Here is a 26,388-nt window from a genome sequence, read left to right as displayed (position 1 = left end):
AGCAATAAGTAACAAACAATAGATGTATGAAATTATATATATCATCTGAAAGAACAAACTTTCAAATTTTGTTGGCTTACCACTGGGGGAACGAAAGTCATACTCAGGAACTTTAAAAGCTGATTTAGAACCAAGGCCAATCTTGGAAACAAGAGAAGCTACAACAACACTAAGTGTAACCATTGATGTATTGTTTGTAAGTGGTAAAGATGAATCAGTAGCAGGTGATGGCCACAAAATAGATTCTACTGCGAAAAAATAACCAGCAACAACAACATTAAAACATTTGATAAGAAAATATAAATCAATCCCAGCCAATTCATCAATATATCATGAATTTGTTAAAAAGTAACATCAAATTGGTACCGGCAGAGAGTCCAACACGAATCTAGCGGCGAGAAGAGAAAGCATTCTGGTGGAACTCTTGTCAATGAAAGAACCAACACCTTTGGCAATGGAAGTTCCGATCTCGACGCTAAGACCTTCTTGACCCAAGGAATTACTAGTTTCTAAAGTAATAGAAGTTGTCATAGCCTTCAAGAAAGGGCGTGAAGCAGATTTGAATTGATCTCGGTCCACATCAAAATCAAAACGCTCTTCGCAATTACACGCTAGGTCCGCCTATGCTGTAACGTGGACCAGGACCACGATGAACTACTTTATTGCACAGCTGATTTAGCCACCTCAACAAGCTCCCTCACCTTCTTTCTCTTCTCTCCCTTTCTTTTCTTCCATCAACTCCTACGATGCCCTTCTTCCAACTGATTAATTTTTTTTTCAAATTTCACCAACCTTAGCCCTCCTAGGTCCGCCATTGCAGCTAAATTTTTTTTAACTCATGTCAAACATCAATTCCTGAAGAAGAAAAAAACAGCCAGTGTCAGCTATGGATAAAATTGTTATTTCCATAGTTCTCTATTATTTCCATAGTTCTATAAATAGAAAACCAACTATTTTTAAAAACCAGCCAGTGGACACTTTTTGATTCTAAAGTGGCTCATTCATTGCCCCCTCGTTATTAAGGTGTTACAAAATAAGAGTCGCGAAATTGAGTCATGTAATTCGCCTGTACTCCTTTGAAAAAAATAAATTTGTATGATTCTTTTTATATCAAATTTGTGTTATTTAAGTGTGGTGACACTCATCATCCTCATTAAAAAAAAATATTCTCACTCGTGATAATTTTTAATTGACTTGATCCGATAATCATAGTATTATTTTTTTTTTTTTGGTATAATCTGGAGGTATCTCTATTTAACCTCCTCTGGTCACCTTGCTCTCGGGTTACGGCCCTGTAGGCTAGGACCTCATTAGAACAACAAGTGCATTGAGCTTCACTGCCGAAAGAAGGATAAGACTAATTCCCAATTCGAGGAAGAAGACACATCCTCTTGCTCCCAAAAATTTTCCAAGAATTTTCTTGAGGTAGAATTTGAATCCTGACTTAAACTTAAACAAATTCTTGAAAGCTCAGTTGCCAAGTGAGAACGAGAAAAGAATTCTTGAAAAAATAAAATAAAAAATACTCTCGCATTGTACATGTCTTTGGTTTATGAATATTGTTTTAAAAATCTACACTGGCAATATACATATAAGAGAAAAACGCCAACTTTTTTACTGTGTCACAAACAACACTGGATTTACAAAGAATGGGAGAGGCCCTCAAATTCGACGTGATAATCTTAGGAGCATCAGGTTTCACCGGCAAACATGTCCTCAAAGAAGCTCTCAAATTCCTCAACAACAACACTTCAACATCATCATCATCATCTCTCAATTTCAAATCCATAGCCATAGCGGGTCGCAACCCTTCAAAACTCACCCAAACACTCCAATGGGCAACCCGACCCGACCCGACACCAAAAATCCCCCTCCTCGCCGCCAACACTGCCGACCCGGAATCCCTCCGAGCCCTCTGCGCCCAAACCCGCCTCCTCCTCAACTGCGTCGGACCCTACCGCCTCCACGGCGAGGCCGTCGTCGCCGCCTGCGTCGAAACGGGTTGCGACTATCTCGACATAACGGGCGAAGCAGAGTTCATGAACCGGGTCGAGCGAAAGTACCACGAGATTGCACTAAAGAACGGTTCTTTGGTGGTTTCTGCATGTGGGTTTGATTCGGTTCCCGCTGAAATGGGAGTGTTGTTCAATTCGAGGCAGTGGGTGAATCGGGCCGTGCCGAACCGGGTCGAGGCTTATGTGAGCTTGGAATCGGAGAGAAGGATCGTTATTAACTATGGGACCTTTGAGAGTGCGGTTCTTGCTGTGAAAGATGTGATGATGGAGTTGGGATGGTCCAAACCCACAAGAACAAGGCCTGTGGTATGATAAGACTTTTAATAAGATAGGTTCATTTTAATTGAATTGAATTCAATGTGTTTGTTTGTTGTTTGCTGTATTCTTTTTTGGGAAAAGTGTGTATAATTTTGAAGGATGTAAAGTTGTGTCATTTTAAGAGAGAGTAACATGACACTAAAAATGTCCTACAACGTAACATATATAAAACCCATATTCTATTGGATGCATGTTGAAGATTTTGTATCTCAAAGTTGTGGGGTAAGAGACTTTTGATGAAGGGTTTGGGAGGAAAAGGATGGGATTGAGTAATAGATTTGAAAGATTTTATGATAATATTATTTTATTCTTTTCTATTACTTGAAATGGAGCTCGTTATTTTGTGCTCCCGGAGCTTGTGATCCCTTTCCAAATATAAGGGGAAAAAAGGATTGAGAGTGAATTTAGAAGAAATGAAGGGGTATGAAGAGAGAAAATATTTTCTTTTTTAGTAAAGCACCACCAAACAGTATTATGCTCCACATTAAAAAAATCCCTTGAAATGAGAGTACTTAGCCTTGGAGCAGCAATAAGTTTGCTGCTCCTTTTGTGACCTGGAGGACAAAGTTTGAACATGGAAAATAGTCTCTTTATAAAAATAAAATGCAAAGGTAAAGGTAAAACTGCCTATAATCTACCCTCAACCCTATTCTTATGAAGGCGGGAGTCTTGTGCACCGTAATTTTCCTTTTTTATTACTTGAAATGAAAAATTTATCCCCTTTGCTTCTGTTCCAAACATATAGAAGGATAAGTCAAGATGTTTGAAGTGAAATGTTGTTGGGGGATCTGTTTAAATGGATTTTTATCATGGAACCACAGGTACGACACAATACCTCAACCTGCATGGGATGGAACCTATTGAAAAGAAGTTTTTGTATATTGATATTGAATAAATTACATGAGTGAGTATTTATACAAGAAAGAATCGCTAAGAATGACTAAGCGATGACTAATCAATCCTATCACAATCCTAATCACAATCAATTCTAATCAATCACAATTAATCCTAATCAATCATAATCAATCCTAATCAATCATAATCAATCCTAATTAATAGGAAATAAAAACAGAAACATGTTTGAATTCTAATTTTCTACACTCCCCCTCAAGTTGGGAGGTAAATATTGATCATTCCCAACTTGCCAATCAAGTCTTCGAATGCTGGACGGTGTAGGCCCTTGGTAAGGACATCTGCCGTTTGCTCTTTGGTTGGAACATATATCAAATGCACACTTCCATCATCTAATTTTTCTTTGATGAAGTGACGATCAACTTCCACGTGCTTTGTTCGATCATGATGCACAGGATTTTGAGCAATGCTAACAGCTGCCTTGTTGTCACAATATAGTTTTATTGGTAGGGAATATGAAATCTTCAACTCTTGAAGAAGTCTTCTCAACCAGATTCCTTCACAAACTCCATGAGCTAAAGCTCGAAATTCTGCTTCAGCACTACTTCTTGCAACCACTGTTTGCTTTTTGCTTCTCCAAGTAACAAGATTTCCCCACACATAGGTGCAATAGCCTGAGGTAGATCTTCTGTCTACTGATGAGCCTGCCCAATCTGCATCAGTGTAGATTTCAATTGTCCTTTTATACCCCTTTTTAAAGAATAATCCTCTTCCTGGAGTATTCTTGAGGTATCTAAGCACCCTATAGACTGCACTAAGATGCTTCTCCTTGGGTGAGTGCATGAATTGACTAATCATACTCACCGCAAAGGCAATGTCAGGACGCGTATGAGATAAGTAGATTAGTTTACCAACCAATCGCTGATATTGTTCTTTATCCACCTCATTTCCATCTTCAATACCTAACTTGGTATTAGGTTCCACAGGTGTCTCAGCAGGTTTACACCCTAACATTCCTGTTTCCAACAAAAGATCTAGAACATATTTCTTTTGTGTTAGAGTGATACCTGTTTTGCTCCTAGCAACTTCCATACCAAGGAAATATTTGAGAGTGCCAAGGTCTTTGAGTTCAAATTGAGCTGCTAGAAATTTCTTCAAGGTGTTCAATTCCTCAATATCATCACCTGTAAGAATTATATCATCTACATATACAATAAGAATAGCAATTTTACCATCCTTAGAGTGTTTGTGGAAGAGAGTATGATCAGTCTGTGCTTGAATGAAGCCTCTTCTTTTGACTGCTTGTGTGAATTTGTCGAACCATTCTCTGGGAGACTGTTTCAATCCATATAGAGACTTTTTTAGTTTACACACTGATCCATTTCCCTTTTCAAAACCAGGTGGAGGATCCATATAGACTTCTTCATGTAAGTCACCATTTAGGAATGCATTCTTCACATCTAACTGTTGCAGAGGCCAATCTAGATTGGCAGCAAGAGATAAGAGAACTCGGATGGTATTGACTTTAGCAACCGGAGCAAAAGTCTCATGATAATCTATCCCATGAGTCTGAGTGAAACCCTTTGCAACCAATCTTGCCTTGTATCTGTTGATGCTATTATCTGCATTGAATTTTATTGTAAACACCCATTTGCATCCTACTGCCTTTTTTCCTTTGGGTAGGGTCACTATCTCCCAAGTTCCATTTCTTTCTAAAGCATTCATTTCTTCAAAGACAACATCCCTCCATTTTTTATCATTGAGAGCCTCATGTATATTTCTCGGTATCTTTGTACTATCCAACATAGTATTGAAAGCACGAAACCCTGGGGACAACTTTCCATATGAAATATGATTAGAAATAGGATGAGTAGTACAAGATCGAGTACCTTTTCTGAGAGCAATGGGCAAGTGTAGATCATTTTCACCATGACACTCAAGTATTGGGGTGCTGGAACTAGAACATGGTTCAGAATCCTGGCAGTGTAGAGGCTCTGGGTTATTCACACTTTGAGGAGGCTTTCGCCTGCTATAGACTTGTCCCCATTTTGAGGAGGCTCCTGATGGTGAGGATTCTGTAGCTCCCCCTGTTTCTAAAAGTAGAGGTAATACTGTGGCATTAATAGGTTCCCATGACTGATCTTCATCTACTCCTATAGACTCCCCCTGAAGAGAAGTCGAGGGGAAGAAAGGGTCATTCTCAGAAAAAGTGACATCCATAGAGACAAAGACCTTACGAAGAGAGGGTGAATAACACTTATAGCCACGTTGAGTAGGAGAATAACCAATAAAGACACACTGGAGAGACTTAGGATCAAGCTTAGACCGTTGATGGGAGGGAATATGGACAAATACAACACAACCAAATAACTTGAGAGGTAAGGAGGAGACACCTCGGAAGGAAGGGAAGATACGAACAAGACTAGAAAGAGGAGACTGAAATTTCAGAATGCGAGATGGCATTCGATTTATCAGATACGAGGCAGTGAGAACTGCCTCTCCCCAAAGATATTTAGGAACACTCGTGGTAAACATAAGAGCCCGAGTAACTTCAAGGAGATGTCGGTTTTTTCTTTCCGCAACTCCGTTTTGTTGGGGTGTGTCAGGACACGAGCTTTGGTGAAGGATGCCATGTTGGGAAAGATATTCTCCAAGAATAGAGTTAAAATACTCTTTGCCATTATCTGTACGAAGAATTTGTATAGCAACTTGGAATTGGGTTTGAACCATGGCATGAAATTTTTTAAACACGGATGCAGCATCGGACTTATCCTTTAGAAGATACACCCAACAAACTCGAGAATGGTCATCAATGAAGGTAATGAACCATCGAGTACCTGAAATATTTTTAACACGGGCTGGACCCCATATGTCGCTATGAATTAAGGAAAATGGGGAAGAGTCATGGTGAACTTTAGAAGGATAATGAGCACGAGTATGCTTGGCAAGTTGACAAATATCACAAGAAAACAAACTTGGACTTTTATTAATAAATAAGTTTGGCAACAACTTCTGAAGATAAATAAAATTTGGATGGCCTAGCCTACGACGCCACAGCATAACATCATTACATGAATCAAAAGGAAACATAGAGTTTTTTTCTACGAAAACAGCTTCATGAGTCACATCCTCCTCAAAGTAGTAAAATCCACCATCCTCTCTAGCACTGCCAATCATCCTCTCCGAGTCCTGTTCCTGAAAAACACAACCATGTGGAAAGAATTTAGCAAAGCAATGCAACTCAGAGGTGAGCTTGCTAATGGAAATGAGATTACAAGTCAGAGAAGGAACATAAAGAACTGATGTCAAAGTAATCAGCTCAGAAAGTTTAATGGTGCCGTGTCCCGCAATCTGGGAAAAACTGCCATCGGCGATCTTGACCCGAGAAGGTTCAGAATATGGAGTGTATGAACAAAACAAGCCAAGATTACCTGTCATATGATGAGAGGCTCCAGAATCAAGGATCCAATGATTTTGACTATCAACATGGAAAGTTGTACCTTGCTGGACCACATGACTAGTGGCCTTAGGAGGTTGCTCGTGGTAATAAAAAGAGTGTTTTGAGGAAGCCATGAATAAAAAGAGAAGGGTTGACCGTTGATGAAAAATCAAGTTTTGTAAACTTTTGATCTGACCTCTGGAACAGGAAGGGGAGAAGCCGGCGAGAAGGTCTGTGCAAGTCGCGACGGAAAAAAAAACGTCTGGAAGGCGGCGCGTGGTGGCGCGTGCAGCGGCTGACGGCGATGGGTCCAGTGGCGGTCGACTCGTCGGATCCTTTTGAGTCGAATGGTCACCTCACTTTTTTGATCGGAGGTCAGTAAACTAGGTTTCTGTGTTGGACAGATTCAAGGCGGTGTTTAGGAGGTGTTTGAATGGTTATTTCAGATTTGAATTAGGGTAGGAACGAACCCGCTCTGATACCATATTGAAAAGAAGTTTTTGTATATTGATATTGAATAAATTACATGAGTGAGTATTTATACAAGAAAGAATCGCTAAGAATGACTAAGCGATGACTAATCAATCCTATCACAATCCTAATCACAATCAATTCTAATCAATCACAATCAATCCTAATCAATCATAATCAATCATAATCAATCCTAATTAATAGGAAATAAAAACAGAAACATGTTTGAATTCTAATTTTCTACTTGGAGCAGCAATAAGTTTGCTGCTCCTTTTGTGACCTGGAGGACAAAGTTTGAACATGGAAAATAGTCTCTTTATAAAAATAAAATGCAAAGGTAAAGGTAAAACTGCCTATAATCTACCCTCAACCCTATTCTTATGAAGGCGGGAGTCTTGTGCACCGTAATTTTCCTTTTTTATTACTTGAAATGAAAAATTTATCCCCTTTGCTTCTGTTCCAAACATATGGAAGGATAAGTCAAGATGTTTGAAGTGAAATGTTGTTGGGGGATCTGTTTAAATGGATTTTTATCATGGAACCACAGGTACGACACAATACCTCAACCTGCATGGGATGGAACCAATAACATATTAATGGTTTCGGTATGATTTTGTCATCGCATAAATGTACAAGTAGAAATGTAGCCATTTTACACCCTCAATAAAAGTTACTGGTGTTGTTTACAGTGAAGATGGCTGATACCATGGAATAGTCCTCATTCCACACACTACTCTATACTCAATCTCTTAAATTGAGCTTTGTATCTTAATCCTTGAGTTGCTTGTGCAAATTGTTGATTAGAGGTCGTCTTTTTGAATGTTTTACTCCTTTCTTTTTGATTTCCATGCTTGGATGGATCTATCATCTAAAATGTGATTAACTTATACTAATGTAATCTTGTATGTTGACCTTCCATTGCATTATTTATTCATTTCTTTCTCTTTTTAATATTTTTCATATATTTTGTCATTTTGTCAACTCTTATTATTCATGATGGTTGTAGATTCCTGGGCCCTCACCGAAAGGAGAAATAATAGAACACCAGAAGAAAATTGGTCTTTGGGGAGTAACGATACCTTCAGCAGATTCAACTGTTGTTGGAAAAACACTTTCAAGTCTAACAGAAAACCCCCATGGTCTCCCTGGGATGAATGAGAGTGCTGAAATAGTAGAGAAAAGGAAAGCCTTTTGGTCATCTGTAAAGCCAGCTCATTTTGGTGTGAAATTTGGCTCAAAATCTTTGTTACACATTGTTGGACTTATAATGTTTGGAATAATCATTGGTCTTTTAGGAAGTACCTCTTTTGGAAGATGGCTTCTTTTGAAATATCCTTCCATCTTTAGTCTTGGTGGGTTCAGCAAGAAGGGTCCTTCTGAAGAGGAGGTGGAAAGTGCTTCATTTAAGATGTGGTTTGTTGGACATGGTTTTAGCAATGAGAGTCTTGCTGCACAGGGAAACACAAAACCTGACATGGAAATCATAACAAGAATAATGGGACCTGAAGTTGGTTATGTAACCACACCAATAATTCTGATTCAGTGTGCTCTCATTCTTCACAGCCAAAGAAACAACCTACCAAAGGGAGGAGTTTACCCTCCAGGGATTATATTTGGTCCAACCGATCTTCAGGAAAGACTTCAACAAAATGGAATATCTTTTGATGTCATCTCAAAGAGCACCCTTTCTTCTTGACTGGTTTTTTCACTTTGTGTTCTTAATCCTTCATTTTGTTTTTTCAGTTCATCAAAGCAGGCAAACTCCTAAAATTTTGCTTTCAGTTCATTATTAAGAATCGCCAATCTTAACAAATTTTAGAACAATGCATGACATCTTTCATTTTGTTATACAAAGAGCAAAAGTTGAAGATTTATGTTTTAACATTTTCAGTTAAGGTATGGTGAGACAAGAAAAGAGTACTCTGATGTAGTGTGGGACAAGAAGAAAAGGATAAAAATTTTTTTGAACACTACTGGAATTAAAAAGCTAACAGACAATACAAAGTTTGGGGCTCGACACCCCCATCAAATCCCTTCTTAAAAGGGTGTTACACATTTGCGGAGGCTCATGCAACACATGCAGGTAAGTAGCAGTGACCCATTGCTGCAAGTTTGTCAGCAACCATATTTCCTTCTCTAAAGGCATGACTAACCTTAGTAACCCACTGTTTTCCCAATAAGTCACGAATTCTCTTGACAGTAGAAGCCGAAGGATGCTGCGAATCACACCCTTTGTTGATTAGAGCAACTGTCACTTGCGAGTCTCCCTCTATCCAAAGCTGTCTAACCCCTGCATCCCAAGAAAGCTCTATACCCATAAGGAAACCCCATAACTAAGCTCTTGTAGAAGAACCAGCCCCTAGATTATGACAGAAACCGTATAGCCATCTGCCAGAATCATTCCTTAGCTCTCCCCCACAGCTAGACTTCCTTCCACCATCGCAACTAGATCCATCGACGTTAATTTTGCATCATCCCACATCTGGAAATTTCCAGCAGATGAGCATTTCCTCCTTTATTTGTGTTTGAAACCATGAGCAGCAAGCACCTTGTATGCTTTTGTGATGTGATCCACAAACACTTTCGCACCTCTAATCACAGAGAGCTGGTATTGAGGATTTGTTCTCGAACACAAGGTTGTTCCTAGCTCTTCAAATAAACCAACACAACACCCCAAATAGGTCCCCCAAACAAGATTCTGAAATTTCTCAGTGCTTCTAGTATTATTCAACAACCAAGATTGAAGGGGAGAACTGAAGAGTTCCTGCGCCTTACTCCAGAGGTTGGAGACTTGGACGGATGGTTTAAGCGAAGGAATTTGAACATCTATTTCCTTCCCATAACACGCTCAAGGATGCTGAGGACAGCTTTGTGTTGCAGACCAGCTTCTTCAAGAGTCTGACGCAAGAAACACCAATTCACTCTATCATAGGCCTTTTCCAGATCAACTTTTATAGCCATCCAACCCACCTTACCTTTCTTGAACTTCATGGAATGAATTATCTACTGAGCTATGATAATACTATCACTATTATGTCTTTCTTTTATAAAGCTACATTGATTTGGCATAATTAGAGAGTCCAGGGTGAGGTCTTAGCCTATTAGCCAGGATTTTGGAAATCGCTTTAAACACCACATTACTTAGGCTAATAGGGCGGAGTTGCTTAATGGAATCTGGGTTTTCTTCCTTGGGGATAAGACAAATAAAAGACTTATTTAAGTGCAAGAAAATTGGTAAAGCGATTATTCATTGGAAGTTTTCCCCCGAAGATTATGTTAAACTTAATGTAGACGCTCCAGCATAGACATCGGACAGAAGACTGCGTGTGGTGGTGTAATTAGGGATGTTGCAGGGAACTAGTTTCACAAAGTTCCTAGGAAGTGGTACGTCTACTTCAGCGAAAATTTGGGGCTTCTTGACAGGTATGAAACTGGCTTGGCAGAAGGGTTTTTAGAGAAGTCTATGTAGAAGGTGATTCAAAGGTGGCATTGGAGTTTATAAAGAAAGGGTGTGAAGAAAGTCATCTATTTTCCTCTTTAATTATCAGAGCTCATAGCATGTTTCAAAGAGGCTGGGTCTTACAGCTTAATCATACCTATAGGGAAGGCAATTATGTAACTGATTGGCTTGCAATACATACACCTCATTCTAGATGGGCAACTGATTGTGCTTGACATTCCTCCGACTGTATATTTGGAGTTGCTACAAAATGATATGAGGGGAGTTAGTCTCCCAAAGATGTGCCCATTACAGATTTTTTTTGTTTTTGTTTTAGCTTTCCTTATTATTTCCAAAAAATAAAAAAATAAAAATCGGTAAAGCGATTTAGTTGGATTTCGACCCAAGTATTGTAGTTCCTAAAAGGATTGATACCCACTTGAGCCAGAGAACTTTAACAATAGTGTTTAGTGTTGTTATTATTAATTTATTCAATTCGTAGTTGGCGTATTAGAAGGTATAAAATGAGTTGAATTGTGCATTCTTTATTTTTACACTATTTATTAAGATTCTATTTGACATGTTTTATTTTAAATTTTTATTTTTCTTAAAATCAAAAGCTTAGCCAAATATATTTTTATAAAAGTTTTTATTATAAAAAATCTTTTTTTATAATAAAAGATAAAAAAAAGTAAAAACTTCTAAGAGAATTTTTTTTCTTTTAAAGATGTATATGAGCTTATTTTAGAGTTTTTATATTTATTTTACAGTTTTATCCTTATTCTAAATTTATTTATAATTTTTTTATCCTATAATACATCAATAAATTATTGGGCAAAGTTCAAATATCTCCCGTAGTTTGCCTTTGAATCACTTATTCCCCATGCTCCCTTATGCTTTTTTTCCTCCAAGTCCCTCCTTAACAGTGCTAGAGTTTCTAATTAGTATGATTATTTTACCTTTTTTACAAAGATACACTTAGTTACCTTGTGTCATCTTCTTCCCCAAGCTTTGCAAGGATGTTTTATCATACAAAATTTCTCCAGTTTCAAATGAAATTTGTGAAGGTAATAAATTTCCCTTTTTCGCTTCCTGCAAATATTTTATGCATAAAATTTCAAGGTATTAAAGGAGAATTTTGTGACAAAAAATAATGGCTCAAGGTAAAGATTCATTCAGATTGACAATCTTCATTTTATTCAATAGAGCTTGTAAAAGATTTTGCGAAATTAAAAATTTGCATTTTTTTTACAAGAAAAGGGAATATGTGTGGGAGAAAAATGAAAAAAAATATCTTTAATCATCATATTAGGAGGAATAGAGAAAATTAAATATATACTATATCTTACGAAAATTAGAAATTTATAGTTGCATTATCCAAAAAAAAAATGAAATTTATAGTTACATGTTGTAGAGTGCAAAAGTTATACAGTTACTTGTATTTTTTTTTAGTACATCAAAAGGGGCTTATAGCCAAAAACACAAAAACTAAACAACTAAATTACAATTGTCATGCAATTGGGGATATAGTTAACGTAATCACTGGACAGTGGAATATGGATCTTATCCAAAGGTGCCTGCCCCCAGTTGTATCTCAAACCATCCGTGCGATCATCCCTCCCTCTGATGAAAGGGGCCCTGACCTGATCAGTTAGTTTGAATCATAATCCAAACCAAGGGAGCATTGTAAAGAAAGCGTATATGTATATCAAGAACTTTGACCCTGCTAATTCGGATCCCATTTGGAAGCGTGTATAGCACTGGAAGGGCCCCTATAGGATCAGAACTCTTGCCTAGCTGGTCATGCATGGGTGTATTCTTACCAAACAATATACCCCAAGATGGGATGGATCTTCCTTTTGTCACATTTGTCCTCATAAGTCGGAAGATATATCCTATGTCCTTAGAAGGTGTGGCATATCAACGCCTATCTGGGTGGCTTGGTTTGCTGGTAACCTCCCTGCTGATTTCATCACTCTCTCCCATGAAGACTGGATTCGCAAAAACCTCAACAACGGCTGGGCTCACCCTCAGACTTGGGAGTGGCGTGACATCTTCTTAATTACCATCTAGTTCTTATGGATGTGGAGGAATAATGAAGTTCATGATCCCATCTTCACTAGACCCTATAATCCTATCCTTTATATTTCCTCTTATATAAGCGAAATCAAGCTTGTTGGGACTGCTCTTGCTCCTACCCAGAACATGGCTCTGAGTATTCAACCTGTGAGATGGCAGCCTCCTCCTCAAGGTGTTATGAAATTTAATGTGGATGCAGCTGTCTCAAAGACCTCGAAGCTGGCATCCTGTGGTGGCCTCCTCCGGGACCACAGAGGATCCTGGATCACTGGCTTCACATATAAAGTGGGAATTTGCAACCCTTTGTGCGCTGAGTTATGGGCAATTCTCAAAGGTCTTCAATGTGCTTGGAGCGTGAATGTTACTTCCTTAATTATCGAGAGTGACTCTCTTCTAGCTATTAAGGCTATAGAGAACGACTCCAGGAACTCCCCCAACAGGGCTCTTGTGTCCTGTATCCAACAATGGCGTGATCTGCAGTGACAAATTCCTTCCACCATACCCGCAGGGATGAAAATAGGTGTGCCCATTGGATTGGCTGGCTGGTGTTGCTGCCCACGCTCATGAGAATTACGTTGTTCTTTCTAGATGTCCGCAAGGACTATTTTCTATGCTGGGATCTGATGCCTAGCTGATTAACATTGTATAACTTTGTTTTTCTTTTGGGCTTAGGCCCCTCCTTTGTACTTAAAAAAAAAATTACAATTGTCATGAGCCAACAAAGGGCTCAAACCGAAGGGAATCTCCCAGTGAACAACCATGTTCTCCTCTATTTGACCACCTAACTTAAGCCAACCAATTAGGCACATCTATTTCCTTCTCTTCTTGTATGAACAAGTTGAATCTGCCACTGATGATTAAGCCAATCCTTAATAATACTAACCACCTGATAATTAGCAGCAAGGCTGCATCAATTTGAGAGAGCCTTAATCGCAATGGAAGAATCACTCTCAACTATCAAGCATTTAACGTTCAATTCCCATGCTACCTGAAGGCCTTTCAGAATTGCCCAACGCTCAACAAGTAAAAAAAGAGCAAATTCCTATATTATACGTAAATCCTACCACCCAAGAGCCTTTGTCATCTCTTAATAGACCACCACAAGAGGCTCTTTTAGTATTGATATTCACTGCCCCATCCACATTGATCTTCCACCACCCTTGAGGAGGAGGAGGGGGGGTTTCCACACAACCTGCCTCAGCTCTCTAGAGACGTTTGACCTCTGCACCCTTTTGACATCAGCAATGTAATTGGAGATAACAAAAACGGGATATAGACCAGGAAAAAACCTGTTAAAAGACGACCACGAAGAATAAACCAAATAAAATTTTGCAATCTACGATTCCAAATAGGATCCGAGACCTGGCTATCGAAAACCCATAATCCGGTTATAGCAGTTGACAATTTTCCTTTCAATTGTGTTATTTATCCAACTAAGATAATCAACCCCCCTACCATTAGAGGGAGGGACAAATGACCGGATATGGTGCACTAATCTTTATTACACCAGCTACGAATTCTAAGAAGGTTCCACTCCCCAGATACTTGTATCTTTATGTGATTGGTTAGTATTTTATACAGTAAAGTATCAATCAATCAATGAATTTATAAACTATCAATCAATGAAAGTTGTTATAGCAAATTTTCAACACCTATAATGGCTTAACTATACAGGTTTAATTTTGAATAGTTTGTTTGGCTTTTTGTTCTCATTACATTATTAATGGAGCTTCACAAATTTTTTCTGCGGTAAAACACTCTTGCAAAACTTGAGGAAGAAGAGAACACAAGATAACTAAATTGTATTTTTATAGGAAGAGTAAAATAATCATATTAATTAGAAACTCTAATACTATTAAAGATAAACTTAGATGAAAAAAAAAGACAATAGTAGGATAAATGATAAAAAAAAAAAAAAAAAAAAAACAAAGCTATAGAGAAATAAGTGATTCAAAGAGGTACTTGAACTTTTCCCTAAATTATTTTATCTTCCCTCCTATCATTTTTTAGAAACCATTAAAGCAACTTTATATAAGCATTTTTTTTCTAAGTTCTTTCCCCTAGTATTACAGTTCTGAACCAACTTGTGTCATATTGATGAAATTCCAAACTTCTTTAAATCAACGTTCATGGATGTCTTTAACATGACGCCAGAAAAAGAATTAAAAGACACTGACAAGCTAAGAGATGAACAGGTTTAGGTTTGTTCAAGATGTATCAAGCAAACGATAATGGCTTGTATAGAATGAGATATATCCTAATATTCAATCTGATGACTTCTATACATTCGAGATATTTCATTTTTCTCTTAGGAAACTCGATATTTTGCTAATCAATTAACATTTCCCCATTTGTGGTCTGAATGGTGGCCTTGGTACTCTGTATGCTTAGCCCGTCAGTCTGTTTCTTCATGTGCTGCGACCTGACAAACTCCTCAATTCTCGCTTTTAGTTCATCATTAGGAATCAGCGAATCCGCAGTAAGATGGGAACGGTTGAAAGGATCAGTCTGCACAAATAAAGCAAACAGAAAAGAATAAAACAGGGAACCTCTTCTCCATATGAACATCATTAAATGAGGAACAAAAGGTCAAAGACGTACACTATCACTAAGAAGATGTCTCTGAATGACAGGTCGATCAACTGTGATCCTTGAAGAAGGCAAGATGACTGGATCCTTCATCAAAGTGTACTACAATATAAACAAAAAAGGTCATGTATTTCTGTGTGTGTTTAGATTAACTTAAGTATTCAAAACAGTCTATAATCAAAATTTACGAGTCCTTTTGAAACAAAAGGAAAAAGAAGCAATTTTTCACCCAAAAAAAATGCACCAAACATGCACCTAGTCAGCACAAAACTTTAATTTTTGCTATTTCAAAAAGATGATATGCAAGCATGTGTGAGCAAAATGATTTAGATTAATATAAACAATATAAACAAAAAAGGTCATGTATTCTTTGTGAGTTTAGATTGACTTATGTATTTAAAACAGTCTATAATCAAAATTTATGAGACATTTTGAAACAAAAGAAAAAAGAAGCAATTTTTCACCAAAAATAATGCATCAAACATGCATCAGACACGAAAAAAGTGATATGCAAGCGTGAGCAAAATGTAGATCACATGTTAGTCACCGTGTACTTTTTCACAAACACACACAAGGAGAGAGAAAGAAGCACTGAACATACTTGAATTGGATCAAGGAATTCATCTGGTATTTCTCCTAGAGTAGCTTCGGTATCCATGGCCTCTGAAGCTGCAACTTTAGCTTTAGCACCAAGTTGAATAAATTCATGGATGATTCTTGGATCGTCACCAATCCTGTGAAGGACTTCTGCTGCAGCACTAAATAACTGCAGCAAATTCTCAGTCAGATTGCATTTGTTTATGGTAAAACAGACCAAAAACAACTTCAGAACAATTCTGCAGTACATTAAAAGTCTCACAAAACTTACCTGATCATTATATGATCGACCATCCTTTGAAATGGCAGCTGAGAAGACGGACTTTGTATCACCTCTAGCCACATGAACATATACATGCACAATCTTCAAACGAATAATTTAAAGTTATTAGTAATATATCAGTGTCATGTAACATATATGACACAAGATTCTGGTGCCAAAGAGGTTGAAAGTGGAACTTCAATTGTAACTATATCTCTCCCTTAAAGAGTTAAAGTGATCCGAAGAGAAAACCTCCCCACATTCCTCTTCCGAAAAGACAAACCAAACTATCATTAATATTTAATATAAAATAAATAACAAAGAACAAAGGGGTTTTGGTAGTATGCAAGATTACAACAAACAATAACTCATCATAAAATGATTCAACCAACTTACTACTATTGGGAAAAGTTTTTCCAACAAACTAGAAGTTAACCATACAGAACAACAAGGAATACATAAGAAGTTAATGTGGAATCAGCATAAGGCAGAAGATTCTGCTACCACATATAGGTTGAAGTGGAACTTCAATGATTTTGGCAATATATATGCAAAAGAGAAAACAACTCATTCATGAAAAGACTCAACCACTGTTGAGAAAGTTTTCTCAATTAGAAATTAAGCATGCAAAGCAACAAGGAATACAAAAGAAAATAACATGGTGCATAAGAATATAACAGAAGAAATAAACGTTAAGTGTAGCAGCACTTTTTGTTATTATTATTATTATTATTGTCTTTGGGTTGAGCATAAGAGGAAATCAAAACCACAAGACTTGAAATCATGCCTTAAATTAAAGACTTATATTACCTTTATATAGATTTCATATATAATTCTCATAACTTCATTAATATAAGAGTTCTCGGTTCCCCAAGAATATGATAAAAAAGCAAAAAAGAAAATAGAATATCTATAGAACTTACATTAGCTAGCTAGTTTACTAGTATTTTACTTCATAGATAGCATGCTTAAGGTGGTTCTTTCTACTCAATCACTAAATCTATAATTCACATAGGCTCTATTTAGATGGCCAGAAAAATTAGCATAGTAGATATTGCTCCCAGGAAAAAAATTCTTAAGAAATCTTAGCTCCAGTGCTTCGTGGAGTTGGTGAGAATAATGGAAATGAAGACAGACAAACAGATAGACACACACAATAGAAAATCAAAATTACAAAGAAAAATTCCAGTTTCATTTATTGACTTCTGTTTTTATTCAAAGAAAGACTCTGGTGCACATTTTGCAATTTACACCCATACATCACATATCATCTCATTGTCAAGCACCAACTCTTCTAAATGCATAAGCAATTGGAAGGAAGCCTAGGAATGATTTTATATCTTTAACATGACCCCCTCATACAAGAAAACTTTGGCCTTCAAGCATGAACAATACGCAGGCTCCCCTTATCTTGAGCTGAAATTTAAGAGTAAACACCCATTTTGTCCTTCAAAGGTATAAGCTTCGTTAGTTTGGTTGTCCAAAAAATGAATCCATTAAAATGGCCCTTCAATTGCAATTTTTGCTGTCGAATCCATCAATGTCAATATTTGACACCAAATGGACCAATTTGATGTCAAAAATTAACAATGAAGAACAATTTTAATGTAGTTGGAGGACCAAAATGAGTGTTTACTCTTCAATTAAGAATGGGAGGCTAAGTGGCAAGAACTGAACTCCTAACCACTTGGTAGTAGAGATTCTAATACAATGTCAAGGACCAACTTTCCTAAAACTTAAGATGTTGGATAGAGAGTTAGAGGCCCAAGAATGAATTTTATATCTCCAACAGTCATTAAGTGGTTTTTCAAAGGCTCAAAAGTCAAAACTGTAGATCATGTACAATTGAACCAGTCAAAAATTGAAGTTCTTCAAATTCATGTGATCAATGAAGCAGTATTTATAACGTTTTTAGGACCAATCCTGAAACAGTTATGTTTAAACCTATAGACCGCAAAAGAATAGCATATCACCACTCCTGTCATAGTTGTTCACCATAGAAAAAGAAGAATTCACTTTAAAATTTTTGGAAAATAGTTGATGCCAACCTGTTTTAGCAAATCCTTTGGACGAAATTCATACTTCTCAGGGTCTTTCAGGCTAAGTGATTTTCTTTGTGGACCCACCAATTGCAGCAAAAAGTAATTGAGCATGCTAGCCACTCTTTCAACCTTGAAAAAGTGGAAAAATAAGATTAAACTCATAAGGAGATTAGCAAATTTCAGAGGAAAATTATACTTTAGCTACTAATACTGTTTTATGACATGACAAGATGAATGAATAACAAGCAAAGGTTGGAAAGAGAGAGAAATTACCATCTCAGGAAGTAGGAATGGAGCAGTAATTTGCTCTGAAGTAAATGCAAGCATACTGACATCTTCATTTGCCAACTTCATATCAATCCGAATAATCTGCAAAATTGTCCAGCATTATATGCTTTACTAGATTACTTAAATTTAAAAACAAATGCAAATACATAATTACATATTAGACCAAAAATTCAGACAGACATTTTCTTGAGAATGGAATAACCGGGTCCTCTCCTGCCTCTCTTGATCTGTCCGTTGCTCCCATTCAACCGTATTTGACATCTCAGCCTCCAATTCTTTCAGCTCAAGAATTTTGTTCAGACTTTCGTCAAGAAGATAAATACTATCATTAATCAGAAAGTTTAAGAAATTCAGATAGACACCCTTTTCCTCTTCTTTAGCAATCTGGAAGAAAATTAATTGCAGCGAAAATTAGAGACAGTTGAGTATGGTGTGAGATAAAAAAAAATCAAATATTTTTAATATATTACCTGTCTCCAAGCATTACGATGACTAGGGACCTGCCACAGGTATTCAAGGAGTTCGGCGATATTGTGGCGGATGTTAAACTTGTCATAAAACTGCAACGAACAAGTGACAATTAAGACAAATACTAAGGTCAACAACAGACACCCTTTCTTGAATTCAATAAACAAAAAGATTAATGATTTCAATTATTAAACCCCATCGTGTATATAGGAAACCATATCCGAGGAATAAACTACGAGCTACAAAAAATGGAGAAACAGTTTGAAATAAAATTCATAAGTTCCCCTGACATTGATAATCAATGACATGTTTAGGATTACAATAAAACATATTTATTTAATCATCTTATATCATCATTTAGTAAAGAAGACCACCAACATGACTCACATGGAACCCCGTGTGGATGCTCAAGCTTGAGTTTCAAGACAATAATCAAGAGAGGCGATTAATTCAAACATATTCCTCACTAATATAGAAATTTATGGCATTTAAAAAAAAAGAATTATCTAGTCATGCCACTAACACAGCCTAGAAATGTAGACTAACCTGCGTGTGAGAACCAGTGAACTCAATGTCGACATAAAGATTTAGAAGATTCCTCACAAGATACTCAAGAGACAGTTGGTGCCCTTCAAATAGAGTAGCTGTAGTAGATAAGCTGCAGCAAAAAGGGAATAGGGCAGGGCCGGGCAGGGACACATATACCCAATTATTAAGCTTGAAGACTTCAAGCAAGATTTAGCGATATAAAAATAATAATAATAACTGAATATTCCACTTTTATACATAAGAATGGCACCAAATTACCTCCTACTGGGCATCCAACAGTTCAATACTTCAACCATCTTTGCTCTCAGATATGGGTTTTTGATAAATTTAGGGCTGGCCATGAACATGATTATAAAGTTCATAAATTCATCCTGCAAAACAAGAACACAAATACATTATCCTTCATAAATAGAATTTGGGAGAGAGAATTAATCCAAGAAAAACTCTTGATGTGAAGTTTACCAGTACGACTCCATCCAACGCCTTTGGAATACGAGAAGCAAATATTAGAAGTTCCATGGCATCTTCCACAAAATGCTCAGGCAGAGTAGCAAACTCCATTGGGCAAGTTGGTGGTAGAGGCATCTTAAATCCACCAACCAAGCCAACTAACCAAACAATCATCAGGCGGTGGAAGTAAAGTGCATTCTGAATAAGAGTGCTATCCTAAGGAAAATAATGTGAAGCCAATAAAGTCAAAATGAGAATATTGACACTTTAAAAAGCTAGAAAAAAACATTTAAAAGCAACAAGAACTTATAGCATAACTACATAATACGACTGATGAATCAAACATCAAACTTAAGTAAACATTAGGCTCGGAAGAACATATAAACTTTATAGGTACAATATGAAACAATTATCCTTTTAAGCAATCACAATAATGAATCTTGTCTTCACTATGAATAAAAAGCTCCTTTAGGTTCTATCAATGCCCAAATGTCAAAAGAAAATTGAGAATGGTAACAATACTAAAAGTTACTAAACAAAGAGAACCCCATTTGTGACATTGTGTAAATAAATAACACTGTATAAAATTAGTCTTATTTATATTATAGCATAAGTCTATGTACAGCAGGAAGTACAAGGTTTAGCACAAGATTAGTACAGTACATCTGTAGAATACTACAATCTGCAGTACACGGTATACAATAAACACTATGGCAGCTACAACTTTTACACTCCCATCAAAATAGAGCATATAAATCATATTCTTGCAGCTTGTTACAAATGTAGCTAATCCAAGGACCCTTGAAAGACTTCATTAAATCCATATGCTTGAAGGTCATTCATGTTGACGAAATCACGAAACTAGCTGCATAACATCAATACAAAAATCTTCTCTTGGATGAAGTGACAGTCTACCAATGTTTGGTTCTCACATAAAACACTGGTCTGCAAATAAAATGCAAGGCCGTTTGAGTTGGGACTTGCGTATATATTTTCAATTGGAATTTAACTAAATATTAGTTAAGATTTTAAGAGGGCGAGCTTGGAGAAATGGTAAAGCTGCTCCTTTGTGACTGAAAATTCGAAGGTTCGAATTCGGAAAACAACTTCTTTGCAACTATGCAAAGGTTGTGTACAGTAAATGGGGAATGGTCCTTTATTAGTTATGATTTTAAGGTTATTATTATATTAATACATGTTTGGGCACACTTGCTTGTGCAAGTTTGAATATAATTTTGAATTTTAGATAAGATCTTATGACGACCACGTAGATTGAGGAGGTTTGGGCACGTAATAAGAAGGCCCCTGGATGCTCTAGTAAAAACAAAAATTTGTTACCAAGAGCTCGACACAAAGAGAGGTAGAGGTAGACCTAACTTACTTGGGGGAAGGTAGTAAAATAAGACTTAATGGAGTGAGAAATAGATTGGCGGACGGTGTGTCTTAGGATGGAACGGAGAAAAGCTATAAGAATGGTGGAGGGTTAGACCTGTTGTTATTCCTATGTTCCACATAATCTCTTTTTAGTCTTTTTCCTCTTCACCTCCCTCCCTCCTTTATTTTCCTTTATCTCTTTTGCCCTTCCCCATTTTTTTTCTTACTTATTTATTTGTTTTTTTCCACACCTTTTTTTTTTTTACTTTTTTATATATATATATATATATATATATATATGGGGAAGGATATTATAACAACCAAGTTGTGTTACTATCATGTTACTACCAATCAATCTCACCGTTAGATCGATTATGTTGATCCAACGGTTATATTTATTTTCATCTTTGTATGATTATGATTCTCCATATTTAAAGTGAAAGCATTAAATATGGGAAATCATAACCATACAAAGGTGGAAATAAATATAAAGTATTAAATATGGGAAATCATGACCATACAAAGATGAAAATAAATATAACCGTTAGATCAACATAATCAATCTAACGGTGAGATTGATTGGTTACAACATGGTAGTAACACAACTTGGTTGATACAATATCCTTCCCCTATATATATATATTATTATTTTATTTTTTTATATATTATATTTGTCTTACTTTCTTACACTATTTTTTGCCCTCTTATATATCTCTTATCTTTAGTTTACCTTAATATACTTTCCCCTTTTAATTGTTTACCTCTATATATATACACACACACACTCTTAAATTTCATTTTTATCTTTTTTCAATCTCTTCGTATTTTTCATTTGGTTTCATCTACCACCGACCCCAATTAGTTTGAGATAAAGGTGTTGTTGATGTTAATCTTATGACGACCACATAATTTACGTGTCATCCCCCTTCCGAGGTAGGATCTCAATTTTGAAAACCTTGACAGAGTTGCAAACAATACAAGGTGTAGTACATGAGTACAGTCGTACAATGTATAGCTATTATTTCTACAGAAACTATAGAGCTATTTAAGTCTAGTGATCTCCTCAAACCCAAACCCCCACCCCCACCCCCCTCGGAAACACACACACACATACAAATATACACAAATTACATGAAAACTAGGAAGCACGGAAGCAACTTATTTCATCTTCATGTGCATTACTGCATGTGCACATGCTTATAGAAATAACAAGCAACTGCAATGAGAGAAAATAAAATATGACCTACCCTCAATATCTGAGCTTCGTAACATAGCTTTTCCTGTGAGTACAACTCCATTTCTTTCTCAAGTCGAGATATATCCGACTCCAACTGAGGAGAGGGAGACTGCCCCCGCATGGCTTTAAATGTGGAAAGAGCATCTTCACACCTAGAAATATCCTGGATAGAATATGACTCTAGAGTTTATATTCTACATAACTTGGAAGAAATCATTCAAAGCATATAAGAAATAAGGCAATATTAAAACTTAGGCCCCATATAATAATAATACTAACAATCTTTAATTCTAACCAAAAAAGAGACGTGATTACCTGAACTAAGTGTTTGAAGTCAGAAAATGCTTTTAAAAGGCCTAAGTTGAGCACTCTTGCGGTCATGAAGAAGCATTCACAAATAAATGAATATTTCGTCTTTCCACCACGTGCAGAATTTTCATTTGAAAGCTCACCGGCATTATTACTACCAGAACTGCTGGCTTCTTGAGACTGTTGCAAGCGTTTCTGACCATCATTACATTGATCGATTTCCCCAACCTTAGCTGGGGTTTTACTATCAAGCCATTCAGCAACTTCTTCTGATGATGCGTGAAGAGCAGTCAACCCACTAAAACAGTATTACAACCAAAAGTTAACTCTAGAGTGATACATGAAACTTGCATAAGAAATTTACTATTTAATATACAAATCCCTCACCTTAGCTTCAAACGGTTTGAATAGTGTACATATTTTGGATCAATTTTGTCCCTTTTTGTTAAATTTGCGTCTAAAAATGGCTCACAGAGCCGAAGCATGACAGCACCAAGACTTACAAACATGCCCGAACTTGCACAAGTTATAGGGTCAACCTGTTTTTTAAAAATGTCATACATATTCTCATAAGACATAACAAAGCAAGTTAAAAAAGAGAAACTTCAGGCATGAATACGAAGAAAGTAAATTAATACATATGAAAGAAGCTATTGAATTCTATTTCACCGTTCTTCAATTTTTTCTTTTTTAAATGCAGATAAGAAATAATTTACCTGTATATGAGCTCTGGATGCGTTTAAATTGATCACCTCCGCAAGGAACTCAAGTACATTTTCACGAGTATCTGTACTTTTAAGGAGGATGAGGAGAACTTCAGCCAGGCCATCATATAAGCTATTCATGACAGTTTTGATAGTGGAGAATGAAGATAACAAATCAGATTGTCGCCGAGTTGATGCATCAGAAAAGCACTGCTGTCTGGATTATAAACAAGAGAAAAAATATGTTACAAAAGGAATTCAATTCAATTAATAAACAATAAAATATCTCATCCAAATAAGTCCAACAACTAAGGTTCGTGGAGTACATATATAGACCTCGACAAGGAAAGAATCATCAAGAAGTGGAAGCACGAATATAGGGTTGCAAATAAAAAGCAACAAAAATGGGACAAATGAATGTAAGTCTGTAACACACAAAGCAAGAAGCAAGGTGCAAGGAACTCATCCTCCCAGCAATCAATTGAGTTTGACAAAGAGGAAGCAAGAATATGCCTAGCACATACACTAGTTGTTATCACTTCATTACTATTAACTCCAATAATATGCTGAAATACCAACATATTGACCATAAACCAATTATTTATATGAAAGCAATCACAAGTAATACTATTCTACTTTGTTCCTCACCAATCCAGACTAACAGAAAAGCAAGACTAAAATATCATCAACAACTGAATTTTAAACAAACTAATTACACAACCAAACATAACTCCTAAAGAAAATGAAAATTGTAAGCTCACCCAACGTCAGGCTGGCTCTTGAAAAATGTTTGGTCAGGAAGGGCACTGATGTGAAAAAAGGGACCCAAAATGCTGGCCATTTCAATGGCACGCCCATTCATGTAAACGGCTTTTGGAATCCACCATTCATGACTCACAAAGGACTTTGCACCAATGGGAAACCTAACCAAAAACAACAAAGCCCTCAGAGAGTCTTGGAAATTCCCAAGAGCAGAGACATTCATCACACTCTCTCTCAACTTCTCATACAGCCCTTTAAAAATAGGGACCAAGCTATCAACGTCAGAATCCCAAAACAACTCCTCAAGAAACCCCGGCGGACTCTTCACTCCTCCGCCACCTCCTCCGCCGCCAAACACGCCTCCACCACCTACCTCCGCGAATATCAGCGGCAAAAGCGACGAACTGCCTCCGCCGGAACCAGAACTCGGGCTCGAAAAGAGTTCCGGATTCGCCAAATGTATCCTGCAGTACGAGACGCAAAGCTTCTTCGCTTGCCTCACCACAGCTTCCATCTCCGACCTCAAATCCTTGTCCTTCATGTTCGCGATTTTCTTCCCCTCATCGTGCGCGCGCTGGTAACAACCTACGAGGTACTGAAAGGTGGATTCGCTGGCAGCGGCAGCGAAATCGCCGGAGATTCGATCGATGAGTACTCTCTCCATAGAATCACGCGAGAGACGAAGGTCCTTCCCCTCGCTGAGAATCTCAGCCGCGGTTAACTCCAAGTACACGATTCTTGAATCGCTGTTGGTTTCGGTGATCGAAACGAGGAAGATTTTCCTGATGATAATGTCCTCCACTTCCTCTGGAGTTCGTTGGGGTTTCGAAGTAGCCATGGAGTAAAGCTAAAGAGTAATCAAAATCAATCGGTTTTTCGTTGTTCTTGAATTTTCTTGGGGTTTAGGTTTGGGTTTGAATGTGATTTTCTATTTTCTTCTTTCCAGAGAAACAAACAGAAAAAAGAGCGAGTGAACTCAGTTCAATATAAAAGAACTCGACTATGCTACAGAGAGACGTGCTTTTTGTATTAGAAAATTCGATTTTTCAGATTTGAAAAAAACAAAATTGATTTTATTTAATTAGTATCCCTTGAAATGTAAATTCAATCTGATAAAATCAGAATCTGTTTAGATTAATTAGACTGAATCTGTATAGAATCTGAAAAGGAGTGAAAGATGGCTTTTTGAACATTATAATCCTTTATTAATAATTAATTACCAAATTGACCTTTATTATAAACTATTTCAAAAATTTAACCCCCTCAAAAAACATAACATCAATCTGCCCCTGTTTGATCGTTGACCACCAAGCCTACCCGGGTACACCCCTCCCTACTCGGATAAGGAGGTGTGTACCCGGGTATTGTTCTTGACACCTGAAAAATTGTTTGAATTATTTACCCGGGTAAGAAGTGGTGTACCCGGGTAAATATTTCTCCACATCTGGTAAATATTTCTCCACATCTTCGTTTTCATCTATGAGTTGGGTGTTGTTATTCACAGTGGCATCCTTTCAGGGCTAATGGTCTTGTACCCTGACAAAATGACATTTTGGTTTGACATATTCAAAGTAAGTTTTGTCTTAAAGTGTTGTTATTCATAATTCTTAACTTGTTGCATTATTTATCACTGATGTTTTGTATTGACAAAGATCTCTTTTATCATTTCAGAATATAGATAAAATAAGGAATGTTAACTGCCCAGTCTTAGTCATACATGTACGTATATCTTTTTATCTATGTTTCTTATTAGTTTCTGCATTTATACCTCTTTCAGTGTTCAAACTTGCTTAATAGTTTCTTTCTTGAGGCTTCTATCCTGAAGAGATTGTTATTTTTTTCTTTTTGGTTATATGAAGAGATTGTTTTATAATTCACTATTTTTCTCTGTGAGTGAGTTATTCATATGGAGGGTTGGTTGATCCCCTGGAAAAGTAGAAAAGAATAAAACAATCAGGATTGTGTGGGTTATTTAGATTGATTTGTAATCACACTCATTATCAAAAGAAATCACACGTCACATAGTGCAAGTTAATTTACTTTTACTTACTAGATTGATGTCATCTAAATGAAGAACTCAGTGTTTAGGAACCTGTTGGTGTTTGCATTCAAGAAGTACTATTCTTTTTCATTCAATCAGCAAA

At 36.8% G+C, this 26,388-nt stretch overlaps 2 protein-coding genes across 2 annotated transcripts; one reads left to right on the top strand and one right to left on the bottom strand.

Annotated features, from left to right (window-relative positions):
• Positions 1 to 1,608: 1,608 nt before the first annotated feature.
• On the top strand, positions 1,609 to 9,225 carry LOC133302360 (probable mitochondrial saccharopine dehydrogenase-like oxidoreductase At5g39410). The gene is made up of 2 exons (XM_061502127.1): positions 1,609 to 2,321; positions 8,102 to 9,225. Exons 1-2 carry the CDS (start codon positions 1,650 to 1,652, stop codon positions 8,789 to 8,791), a joined length of 1,362 nt encoding a protein of 453 aa, XP_061358111.1. The 5' UTR covers positions 1,609 to 1,649; the 3' UTR covers positions 8,792 to 9,225.
• Positions 9,226 to 14,742: 5,517 nt separating this feature from the next.
• Positions 14,743 to 25,215, bottom strand: LOC133302349 (probable ubiquitin conjugation factor E4). Its single transcript, XM_061502113.1, has 16 exons — positions 24,244 to 25,215; positions 23,495 to 23,699; positions 23,166 to 23,317; positions 22,785 to 23,076; positions 22,480 to 22,632; positions 19,871 to 20,074; positions 19,667 to 19,779; positions 19,406 to 19,517; positions 18,862 to 18,951; positions 18,572 to 18,775; positions 18,377 to 18,472; positions 18,110 to 18,232; positions 16,071 to 16,163; positions 15,804 to 15,968; positions 15,215 to 15,304; positions 14,743 to 15,121 (listed from the first exon to the last, which is right to left on the bottom strand). The coding sequence occupies exons 1-16, from the start codon at positions 25,080 to 25,082 to the stop codon at positions 14,942 to 14,944; spliced, it is 3,111 nt and encodes a 1,036-aa protein (XP_061358097.1). The 5' UTR covers positions 25,083 to 25,215; the 3' UTR covers positions 14,743 to 14,941.
• Positions 25,216 to 26,388: the final 1,173 nt, after the last annotated feature.

Source organism: Gastrolobium bilobum, unplaced genomic scaffold, assembly GCF_033153095.1.
Source record: "Gastrolobium bilobum isolate Gb01-03AN ecotype WA unplaced genomic scaffold, APGP_CSIRO_Gbil_v1 utg10233, whole genome shotgun sequence".
In the NCBI taxonomy this organism is placed as follows: domain Eukaryota; kingdom Viridiplantae; phylum Streptophyta; class Magnoliopsida; order Fabales; family Fabaceae; genus Gastrolobium; species Gastrolobium bilobum.
The sequence above is the reverse complement of the archived record's forward strand: the minus strand, read 5'-3'. Positions and strand labels throughout refer to the sequence as shown.